Source organism: Coturnix japonica, chromosome 2, assembly GCF_054131305.1.
Source record: "Coturnix japonica strain WE chromosome 2, WE-NBRP24, whole genome shotgun sequence".
NCBI lineage: Eukaryota > Metazoa > Chordata > Aves > Galliformes > Phasianidae > Coturnix > Coturnix japonica.
Genome location: NC_140664.1, coordinates 7,634,204 through 7,646,364, shown reverse-complemented (window position 1 = coordinate 7,646,364; position 12,161 = coordinate 7,634,204). Strand labels below are relative to the sequence as shown.

The following is a 12,161-nucleotide window of genomic DNA, read 5'->3' as shown; positions in this document are numbered from 1 at the left end:
CGTCAATTTTGGAGAATGTAATTGCTGTCTTATCTACTTCAGGACGTCGCCATCATCAATGAGGATAATCTACCAATGTTTAATCGTTGTGGTGTCATGGCATTGGTTGCAGCATATCTAAACTTTCTGAGCCAGATGATTGCAGTCCCTGCCTTCTGTCAGCATGTCAGCAAGGTAATACATGATGAATCAGTCTTTTCGTACAGTACACATAATAGTAAATAAATCAGTAATTGTTTGTGTTCTTGACCTCTGGTACTTTTGTCCACCAGTGTTGTTTGTTGTCTTCTATATTCTTGTTGTCATCTGCTTTGTTTGCTGACTCTTAAACTTACGCAAATAATTATTCTCTCCTTTAGTAGTTTTATTTTGTGCATGTCACCATAGATAAAGGTCTAAATCATTGTTTGGTGTAAGACTTTATAACCTTACTGGCTTTGATTAACCGTATTGACATAGGCAAGACCATGAGAACCAGAATTTTTCTTTAAAAGGGTGGGTTCCACAGTATCTTTCTCTAGCTAGAAGAAATCTTGAAGGGCTTTTTTTTTTTTATTAGATGCATATTAATGAAGGACTGATAATCTGCTTCAGTAAATTTCTTTAAGGCATTTTAGTCATTGAGAGCAATAGGTAGTAGAAAATACTTCATACTGTTTGCCTCGTCTTTTTTCAGGTCATTGAAACTAGAAGTCTGGAAGCATCGTATTTTCTGCCAGAAACAATTTTCAAGGACAAATGCAAGTAAGTAGATATAGAATATTAATTGATGAACAGTGAAGTTTCTCTATTACTGTTCCGTGTCACTGAAGTATCTTGTGAATGTGAACAATAAGAGGTTAAGCAGTGTACCAGATAGACAGAAGAAAGCCAAGCAGTGGAGAGCTATATAAAAGAAATCGCATTTTTTGACACTTTTTAAATTTTAGTCAGCTATACTTTTGTTTGTATAATGTGGTGCTTGGTGTAAAGATCAACACGGTGAAATGCATTTCTAGAATCACAGAGTGGGTAAAAGTTGAACTGATCTCTGTGGGTCATCTAGTCCCATTCAGGCTGTACCACCTACTGCAGTCTGCCGAATACCACCTCCAAGTTTGATTTTGTCCTTCATTGAAGGTGCTCAGCTTCTCTGGATAGTCATGGATGGTCATTCTCACAGTAAATAAATGTTCCCGCAGATTTCTGTGTTTCACTTGGTCCCCGTTGCCTCTTTTCATGGCACTGGTACGACTGAAAAGAGTCTGGCTCTGCTGTCTTTGCACATTCCCTTCAGTTATTCATATGCATTTTCATCCCTGTGCCTTCTCCAGGCTGAACTGAAGAGTTTCAGCTCTTTCCCTGGGAGGGGAGCTCCAGTCATTGGAATAATGGTCTTAAAATAAACAAGGGGAGATTTTGAATAGCTATTAGGTGGAAATGTTTTACTGGAGGGCTGGTGAGGTGCTGGAACAGGTTGCTGTCCAGAGGAGTCATAAATTCCTCATCCCTGCAGGTTCAAGGGCAGGTCAGATGGGACCCTGAGCAGCCTGATGTAAGGGAGCTAGAACTGGATGGTCTTTCAAGTTCTTTCTAACCCAACCTGTTCAATGTTTATTTGATGGTTGTTGTTTTTCCTACAAAGCTCTCAGTCTCTTTTGTCCTGGGGAACTCAGCTCTGTACATAGCACTCCAGGTGTGGCCCTTAGTCAAGGTGAAGTAGCACCCCTGCAACCTTTTGCCATCATTATGGCCTCCTATTGCAACCCAGGATACCATTTGCCTTCTTTGTGGCAAGGGCACATTGCTGACAAATAACAAATACTCTCCATTTATTTTTTCAGATTTCTCTATTATCAAAGGCAAAAATCTCTCAAAATGTTGGAGTAGTTGAGAAATGTATTTCAGATAACCAAGTGTTGAAGTAATTGAAAATGTTGCAGAGTTCTACATTTTAATTATTCCAGAGGATGTATCACTTTATAAATAACTGATGACATTTTCTTTCTATCAAATCATCACTATTTGCATTTTCTTGTATACTGTTTTACATACATATATATATATATATATATATATATAAAAGGAGATAATAGCTAGATGTATGGCGAGATAATAACTTCAAATGTATATTTTTAACAGCCTCCCAAAATCGTTAGAGAAGCACGAAAAAAATTTATTTTTCTTGACAAATAAGATTGCAGAATCATTAGGCGGCAGTGGATACAGCGTGGAAAGATTGTCCGTTCCATACGTACCCCAGGTAACAGGTAAGTTGTAAAACTGCTAAGTACTGGTTATTGGTAGTGCTTTCTTAAGGTGCTGTCTGTCAGAGTATCAAATGAAATGCAGTGTGTCTGCAACACTATTTAATCATAGTACGGTTTTATTTTTTGATGGTACTATTTTTCTGATGAACGTCTCTCTTATTGCTGTGACGTTTTCACTTTTTATCCTTTTTATGATTTTCTTACTTAAAATAAAGAGTTGAGGCACAAAGTTCTTGAGCCTACTTCACATCTCTATAAAGTATGAGCAGTTTTTGATTTAAAAAAAAAAACCACGTTATTGCCTCAATTGCTCACTTAGTGTTGAGGAATATGACTAGAATAAAGTACACCCAAAGAAAATTATTGGAAGTTCATACTACCTACCCATTACATGTGAACAGCATGCAAATGATTACATAGTATGTGACATTCTTGGCTTTCAGTTCTTGATACTTTTTCAACATCCTGTTAAGAAGTGTACAGAAAAAGAGTTTTAAGAGGTATTTTTTTAATTTATTTTTTTATTAACCATGCATGTTGTTTTTTTTACTTTATCTAACTGCTTGTTGCTCTAATGAGACTATGGGGCTTATCAGTCTGAAGCATAAACTATGACAAAAAGTTAGACACTATTAGATATTATGGTAGTATTAGTATTAGACACTATGGTACTATTAGGCACTGTGCAAGTACCTAGCAAGAAATTGTGATTCCTCTATATTGTACCTTACATATCAAAAGTAGACAGTACATATGGACAATGAATATCATATCTGTCACACCTGCAGAATGGTTCAGTTGTGTTGAAAGGCAATGACACACTGGATTAAACTTTTTGGATAGCTAGGGAGGGAATGAGAACGACTGTGGTTTTGCTGTGAGCAAACTAGCAGTATATTCTGAGACGCATCTGAAATAACTTTGAGTTATCTTGCTGGATGGTTTTGTGTTTTTTTTTTCTTCTAAAAAAGGGAAGTGTTGTTGTGTTCGATAGATCATTTCTTCTGGCATCTGAATGACAGTTAATGTTATATTCTTGTAAATGTTTGTAACAAATATTGAAATGTTATGTTTTCAAATTTTTACTGTCTTTTGAGTGAGCATGGAATGGTAGATGGCCTGATTAGAAAATTGTGTTTAGTCTCTTCTGTAACATGGGATGCATTTGTGTCTAAATGACCTTACTGGAGTTTACTTGGATACTTTCCTAAAATACATTCTTACACAGGAACACTAACCTTGATGGTTCTGTCTCCAACAACATTAAGTGAGTTCAGGTGGAAGAAACACCCTCTTTCCAGCTTTTTGAGTAATGAGTAAGAGGTCATACTTGGTGATAAATTTTAATAATGTTGTGTTTAATAACATACAGAGATAAAATCCTCTCACTATTTCTCTTTCCAGTTTTCTTATCAGTTTGAAATACATACTTTTTGTTCCTTGTTCTCTTTGGTGGGAGGGAAAGATGTTTAAATGCACACTAAACTATTTTTCTCCATATATATATATTAATCTCTATTTTCATTAGGCAGAAAATATCACAAATGCAGACACAAGTCAAAAGGTAAAAAATGAGTAGTAGGTCATCCTGCTCTCCTGCTAGCTGTGGTGTGAACTGATAGGATGTGCCCTATCAAAAGGAAAAAATGCTTCTAGAAGGCTTTTAGACAAATAGGCCAGAAATTGCTTAGTACATAGTGTGTCCTACTGGGTTTTTTGTTTTTTGGTGTGCTTTTGTTTTTGCTTATCCCCTTCTTAGTATGCCTGTGTGAAGCTGAAAGGTTTGCCTTCTGTTTTTATTCTCAATTTAGTACTCCGAATTATGGTAGCTTCCTATTTTCTTTCCCTTAACAGGTGGTAGGGCCATAGGTGTCATTTCTGTGATAGTACCAAAGGTGACTCTTCGAGTGAAATTACAAGAATAATAGAATTACACAGGTTGGAAAAGATCATCAAGTCCAACCACAGCCTAACCATAGTACCCTAACTCTAACAACCCTCTGCTAAATCATATCTCTGAGCACCACATCCAAACAGCTCTTAAACACATCCAGGGGCACTGCCTCAACCACCTCCCTAGGGAGCCTATTCCAGAGTTTAACTACCCTTTCTGTAAAGAAGTGTTTCCTAACGTCCAACCTAAACTTAGCTTGGTGCAACTTGAGGCCACTTCCCCTCATCCTGTCAAATTTGAACTTGGTTCATAGTTAAAAGAAGCTGTCAACAGCTCACAGAATGATGATGATTCATTCCGTTATAGATTATTATAAAGCTGAGGATATTTTCTAATGAAATATGAGGGTGAGTAAATGCATTGCTAACTTAACCTCTTTCATTCAGTTGTTTGTTTCAATTTGTAATTAATTCCTTTTAATTCAATATGACTTCTACTTGAACATTAAATGAAAATTTTACCACGTAGTATTTTTGTGCTTCAGTATTTTCAGTCTTTCCCAGTATTATGTTGAATTGTAAACACAGGAGTTGAGTGTAGGGTAGATTCTGTTCTGTAAATGAGAAGTAAAAAGTAAATTCTGTCTCTAGATTCAGTTTGTTTATATTTCTCATGTAGACATTCTACTCCGCTTCTGTCAGACGTGTGGAAAGGGTCTTGGCACTTAACTGGGAAGATGTGTTTCATTCCTAGTGTAATATGCTGTCATTTTAGAGAACATTGTGTGAGGAAATGTGATGTCTTAATCAGTTTAGTGAAAAGGATGATGGATGGGGATTATAGCACTTTGTCTACTCTGGAAACTTGATTCCTGTAAACATTTTGTCCTTTTATGTTGTTCTGCTAACGTGAATGAATCTCCAGGTGAAGTGATATTTCTCTCAAATTCTACCAAATTAGTATCTACAGAGTTGAAATGAAGTTGCATCTTGAGGGAAACTTGTTTTTTTAGGCCAATTGCTTGTTATTTTGAAAGGGAAGGCAAATACTGATGGAAACTGGTTTGTATTTTGGAAGGTGATATTCCTGATAAAATTTTCTGGTGGGCACAACAAACGTAGTAGCGCTGAAAGAATGGTTGGTCTGTTATCCTTTTGAAATTGCTTCGAGTTCTTTTGGTGTTAAATGTACATTTTGAACCTTAAAACCCTGTTTGGAGAAGTGTTAACTTTAATTTTTCTGCTCACTAAAAATACTGTTTATCAGATTATTTTGATTTGTTGAAACTAATATTGTTCACTGTTTTCATAAGTAGTAAGTGATTTATCTTTCTGTGAAAGTGCACTAGTGGCTTGCAAACAGACTTTAACAGGGCAAATCCACCCATGTATATATGTGCAAACCACTGGCCATTCAAAACAACAGCCATACCCACTCTGTACTTTGACTAACAGTACTAGTGGCCTCATCCTGTTCCTCTCTCTGTCCATTCAAGCCCACTAGTGGAACCTATATACAGAAATATGTTCTGGGATTGTTTAGTCTGGAGGAGACAGGAAGGAAAGACCATATAGATCTCTACAACTACCTGAAAGAATCTTATAGAGAGGTGGACATTGGCCTCTTCTCCTGGGTAACTAGTTATAGGATGAGACTTAATGGCCTTAAGTTGTGCCAGGGAAGTTCACATTGCATATTAGGAAACATTTCTTCTTGGAAGGACTGGTGAGGCATCAGAACAGGCTGCCAGGGAGGTGGTAGAGTCAATAAATGCATAGATGTGGCCCTGAGGGATATAGTTTAGTGGGCAAGGTGGGGATAGGTTGATCATTGGACTAGGTGATCTTACAGCTGTTTTCAAAAATTTGGTTCTATAGTTCTGTATGGATCTCTCCACTGTGTAGCCACCGCTGGATCCCACTTCCTGGTCTCCCCAGTATCTGCTATCTGAATGTGTGCCCCATTGCCCAAAGGCCCAGCCCAGCTGCTACTGCATATCTCCTTCATGCCAAACAACACACATATTGATCTCCCCTAAGCCATAGGCTCCATAGTATATATAGTAGTTGGACTGGACCTCTTGGTCCCTCTGGTAGCCAGTTCATCCAGATGCCTGCCCTTCGGGATGAACAGACATACTTGCATTTGCTTACAGAGGTCAATATTGAGGTGCCCAGCTTGATATTCCCTTGTGGTCGCACACTGATGCTGTGCATCTTCATTCCATTTGTTGTACTCAGAACCCAAAGTACACACCTACACAAAGAGAAGAGTGTTCTTCAACCAGGAGGCGGTGGAAATGGAGCGGGAAGGCAGGACAGATTGCACTGATAAGGCTCATTATGGCTAGATGTGCATACAGACCAATGCCCTGTTTGCATGAGATTGACCTCTTTCATCTCTGCTTTCCCATCTTGTTCCTCCCCACTCTATCCCAGTCCTCTTTCCCCCTGCCCTTGGTTCTTCCCAGAGAAACCCCTCAGAAAGTTTTGTGCGATCCCAAAATCCTCTTCCCCAGTATTTCACATTGGGCTTCATGTCCCAAGCAATGACTTCCCACTTTGTCATTGAAATGACCTCTGAGCCCTTCCTTCACCCAAGGGGTTCTTGGGTTCTCCCTCACTGCTGGTTTGTCCCTAGAATCCTTTATGTGTGTGGAGATGAATCTTACATCATTAAAACCTAAGGGAAACTGTGAATTATAAAAAAAATTTGCCCACATAATACCTTCAATATTAGAATAGAATGAACACTTGCTAGACAGGAATAGCTAGGCATCCATAAAAGATAAACTCTATTGAAAATCATCACACAAAAAAAAAAGTGCGTTCTGGTGTTTGCTTGTCAATTACAAGAGAGAGCAGCAAGATGGCAGCCAAGATGCCTGCTTCTTCAGACACTTCAGTCTTGCATTTAACCATCATGGTTTGTGATACACTCCTCTCTGTGCAGATGTGTACCAGTTTAGCCATCAGGGCTTAAAAATTAAGTCCTTCAGAATGATGCTGCACGTACTCAGGGCCTCTGAGAACCTGGCAAACATAGCTGGAACTCAGGTGTTTTTCACTAAGCTTGTTCATTCACTGCCTCTGGATCTTGAAATGACGTTTCATTTATATAACTTTTCAGAAACTTGATTTATAAAAGCCAAGTGCATTCAGCTTTGCTGGGAAGAACTCTGATCATGCTCAGTATTTGCTCTGCAGAAGTGTTTTGTTTGTGATTCAAACAAAGAACCAAAATAAGTTGCCATCTGGAGGGAGCATATTCCTGCTACTTTCCATATCCTCATCTTAGTATCAAGTGCATTTAGATGCTTCTGACTCTGCGATGAAAATAAAAAGGGCCACTTCCCAGTGTCATCATCTCAGCTGAAATCTAAGATGTGACATAGCAATTTGTGACTTTGTAAATGACGTGCATGAAGTCAGGTTATTCATATCTTCATTTGCCAGAGGTTTCTCACGGCATGTCTTTAAATCTATTTTTGGCTTTTCATGTCTTATGTTAATATGTCAAAAGTGAGAAATGGTTACTTGGTGTCATGCTTCAGGAATGAAGTCACAAAAGGAAAATCTATCTAATGATGGATCACTTGATCATAATCCTCCACATTAATGACATGATGTCCCTTTTACTATCTGCATAGTTGATCTGCAGCTGCTTTAAAAAATTATCAGTGTGACTTTCTGACTGTTTCTAGAAATTAATAAGCAGAGAGAATTTCTTTTTTCACTGAACAAATCTTAGACTTGCTGAGTATGATATTTGTAGCAACAAGAATAAGGAACGTTTGCTTTTTATTTCCACTGAGAAATTTATATTGTCTCTGTTAGTGAGCCATCTTCCAATAAACCCTTTTCCATTTCAGAATCCCTTCAAATTAAGACCCTAACATTTAGATTTCACAGCCAAGGAAAAAATTTAGCCGTTTATAAATAAATAAAAATTTTTATTATAAAAAAATAATATTTACAGCAGTGTATCATCATATGTTATGCTATTTATTTTGCATCTGAATAATTCACAAGATTTAGAACAAGATGGGAAAGGCATAATTAAGAGGTTATTTTTCTTCCTGTTCTGACTGAGTAATTATACAGGAAACTGATCACTTTTCACAATGATAAAAATGATAGAGTAGATGGTATGGGGTCACTAAATAGGATACAGACACAAAGCTGCGTCCAATGTATGGAAACTTGATTGTTCATCTTTTTGTTGTTACTCATAAAGCGAGATCTGTTGATTTAGTGGTTTTTGTTTTGTCTTATTCTTCTAGATGAGGACAGACTCTCCAGAAGGAAAAGCATTGTGGACACAGTATCTATTCAGGTGGATATTCTACCCGGGAACAACACAGAGGATAAGGTATGACAATGACAAGATATCTTAAGGCATCATATTTGATGCTGGGGGTAGGAACAACCTCCAAATTATGCTTTTGCAGAAAGTCTAGAGTTTGATAATTCTAGCAACGTTAAATGTTTTGTTTTCTTTATTTTTTTCCACTGCAATTATAAAAAGTGTTGTCAAACATGCTGATGCTGTTCTATGAAAATATCTCAGAATTATTGAGTCTTTTGAGTTGGAAGGCACCTTTAAAGTTCATCTTGTCCAGCTCCTCTGCAGTGAACAGAGATAGCTAGAGCTACTGTACGTGCATATTAGCATCACATTGTTCAACTAACCTCAGTAAGCATTTTTGTTATTCTCAGGAACTGCCTAAGAATCACCATAGAATCACAGGGTTGGAAAGGACCTAAAAGATCATCTAGTCCAACAGTCCAACATTACCATTCATCTAGTCCAACATTACCATTGCTACCACAAGCCACTAAACCATATCTCGTAGCTCCTCATCCAGACACCACTTGAACGCTCCCAGGGATGGAGACTCTACCACCTCCCTGGGCAGCCATTCCAGTGCTTGACTACTTTCTGAGAGAAAAAGTTGTTCCTTATGTCTAATCTAAATCTTCTCTGGTACAACTTGAAGATGTTTTCTCAGGTCCTGTTTGTGGCCTGGGAGAAGAGGCCAAACCCCTCCTCATCACAACCTCCCTTCAGGAAGTTGTAGAATGCACTGAGGTCTCCCCTGAGCCTCCTGTTCACCAGTCTAAACATTCCCAGCTCCCTCACTGAGATATCAGCATAGAAATGCCACAGGCTATTCCTGGCCTGAAGAAAAGTTCTGCCAAAATTCAAGTTGTTTTCCAAATCTCCTGTTACTCACTAGAATTTTCCTTGGTCATTCTTGGGAAAGAACCTTGGGTCAGAAAACTTTGTCCAGGGTGATTATTTTTATTTACTGTTTTTTGTATAAAAACAAGGTAGTAATGAGAACAAAGCTGGCCAGCTTTTTTTGGTCCAATATTTGTAAGCAAAGCTGGCAAGAATCAGTTTTGAATCATAGAAAACTAGTATTTTTCTACAAATAACAACCATTCTGGTGGCTAATAAAGAATTAGGGGGTCTAATTGCTATAGAAGCTCATGATAAAACTATAAGAAATTTGTATGTTAAAAAAAATAACACCAAAGCTGTGGCTGTTTTCTCCTTCAGTATTTATCCTGTTCCATAGCTTTTAGAAGTTAGCCGTGTATGAGATTTAAGGTTTTGTTTTTTTTACTTTTGTCCTTAGATTGATAACACTGAAGAAATCACCTTTGAAGCTTTGAAGAAAGCAATTGGTAAGTTTTATTGCAATTATATTTAACAGTGTAATCCTAGGTTAGTGTGGAATTACTAAAGAAAATTTGTTGCCAGAATAACATAATTAAAATACTACATTTGTTTTTATTAGCTAGTCAACTGATTTAAAATTTTAGCTATTTATTTCCAAGTTTCTGAGATAAGATCTTGATAATTTTAGTGAATTCGTTTTTTGAAACTTATGCGACTAAGAGAAACAATATGGAAATGCATTTCTATGGAATTTGCCATTTCAGGCCTAGCTAGAAATAATGAGATTTTCCAGTTGTGAGATTTTCCAGTTGTGAGATTTTCAGTCTTCAGTGCATTCAGGTAATAGATTTTAAGATAGAATTTCAGGTGTCAAAAACACTCAGCTAGTAGAACTCATGGAGTTAAGAAGTAAGAGAACTGTTTGAGTAGTTAATAATGCCATCCAGCCTGCCAAACTTCTGTCAAAGATGTTGATTGAACATTGACATTATAAACAATAGATACAGTAACATCTTAAACAATAATTCAATCTGACAGTTTTCCCAAACTAGCTAATTGCTGAAGTACTTGAATTCATTAGATGCTGAAAAGTTCCAGCTGCTTCTAGGTTCACTTGGCCTGTATTCCAAATTCTGTTTAAAAATACATCTTTCCCAGCTGTCTGCATGATACTGGGAGGGCAGATATTTCCCTCTTCCCTTGAAGGAAGAGACTTGGGTGCAGTGAGTCAGAAGTGGAGTCTTGAGACCAGATGATGAAACAGGAAGTCTTGACTGGTGGTTAAAACACATAGTAAAAAAAAAGGGTAAAACTGGCATCCTCAAAAGAGCTCCCTGAAATTCTATCAGCATTTTGCTTTAGAAGCAGTGACAGCGTGCTTGGATGTGGTTGCGTGTTTGCTTTTCCAGTGCACATTTGAAAGCTAAAAAGATAGTGTGAAAGAAGGCAAAACACTTTAGAGGTTCAAATCACTCATGCTTGATGGGCAAAATTACACTTTTTTCATTTTCTTTAAGATAACAATGGACTTGAAGAACAGGAAAAAGAAAAAAGGCGTCTTGTGATTGAAAAGTTCCAAAAAGCACCATTTGAAGAAATTGCAGCACAATGTGAAACCAAAGTGAGTTTCTGAAATATCTTTTATACTATTGAAGATGCTAGTACAAACGTTAATAGAGATGTGCTAAGGGTGCTCTGTGTTTCTGTGTATGTCACTGCTGCTATTGCACTTGAAGTATAGTATTCAGTTGTCTTCAGCCATTGTCTCTGTAATATCAATTATCTGTATTGGGAAATTCCAGTTGTTTAAAACATGATTTTTGTTGTTTCTACAACATTTTAAAATGAATGGAAATCTTATTCACTCTTCACCTTAGTGTTATCTTTACTATCTTTGAAATTCGGATTGATTATCCATCCCTATTTCCTTCTGGGATAAGCAGAACTGTATTTACCTCACGATATATATATATTAATGTTACACACACACATGTACATATATATAATTAAATGTGTACCTTCTACCTTCAACAACAAATTTTGAGTTGTGCTTCAAGGTAGGCTCACTCAATTTCACATGCCTCTACAAGGCTCAGAATCCCTGCAGCAGATGGAAATCTAAACAGGAAATACACTGAGTGCTGCCTCACATGTTCCTTTTCACTGTGCTTAAGATTCAGTAATTAATTATTAAATTTTAATTATTTTTTTTCCAGGCTAATTTGCTCCATGACAGACTTGCCCAGATACTGGAACTCACTATTCGGTAAGATTGTATTCAAGAAGAATATTATGAATAAAAAATGAGTTATAAATCAATTGTGACAACTTTCAGGTTGTAATGTCATAGTATTCTAAACATGCGAAATAGGCAGAAAATCACTAACTTTACAGAAAGCATTTGTATAAAACTGTTGCTTTGATAATCTTGTTATTGAGTCCTCTGTGGGATGATGAACTCTTCTAACTCATCCAATTTTAATTGTTCAATTGAATTTTTTCAAGACATTTGTAAAGAAAAAGAGCATAACTGGCCCCAGTTGTGGAGATGTTAAGAGCATTTATGTTATTACGTTACATTTTAACAAGTTTAACGTGTTTGTGTTTTTATTATTTATAGTTCTTGCACATCTGATGTGCAGTGTAGATAATGTAAGTAATAAAATGCATTGTCCTGATTCTATAACATCAGTGACTTGTTGATTTAGAAAAGATCCTTGATAAAAAATGGAGACATAATGGATCAGGATAAAACACTGGCTGTGAATGAACAAAAAATAGTAGTTGGCATTTTTTGCAGCTATTAGTTTATACAGGTAAAAAAAAAATAT

The 12,161-nt window shown here is 36.9% G+C and overlaps 1 protein-coding gene across 19 annotated transcripts in view; it reads left to right on the top strand.

Annotated features, from left to right (window-relative positions):
- Window positions 1-12,161, top strand: part of EFR3A (EFR3 homolog A) — a 66,353-nt gene that overhangs the window by 51,136 nt on the left and 3,056 nt on the right. For all 19 annotated transcript variants that reach the window (XM_085536970.1, XM_085536968.1, XM_085536974.1 and 16 more), the window contains 7 exons: window positions 43-174; window positions 677-744; window positions 2,122-2,249; window positions 8,426-8,514; window positions 9,788-9,836; window positions 10,848-10,951; window positions 11,547-11,596. In XM_085536970.1, the coding sequence (XP_085393096.1) occupies window positions 43-174; window positions 677-744; window positions 2,122-2,249; window positions 8,426-8,514; window positions 9,788-9,836; window positions 10,848-10,951; window positions 11,547-11,596 (620 nt within the window). The remainder of the gene's footprint in view (window positions 1-42; window positions 175-676; window positions 745-2,121; window positions 2,250-8,425; window positions 8,515-9,787; window positions 9,837-10,847; window positions 10,952-11,546; window positions 11,597-12,161) is intronic.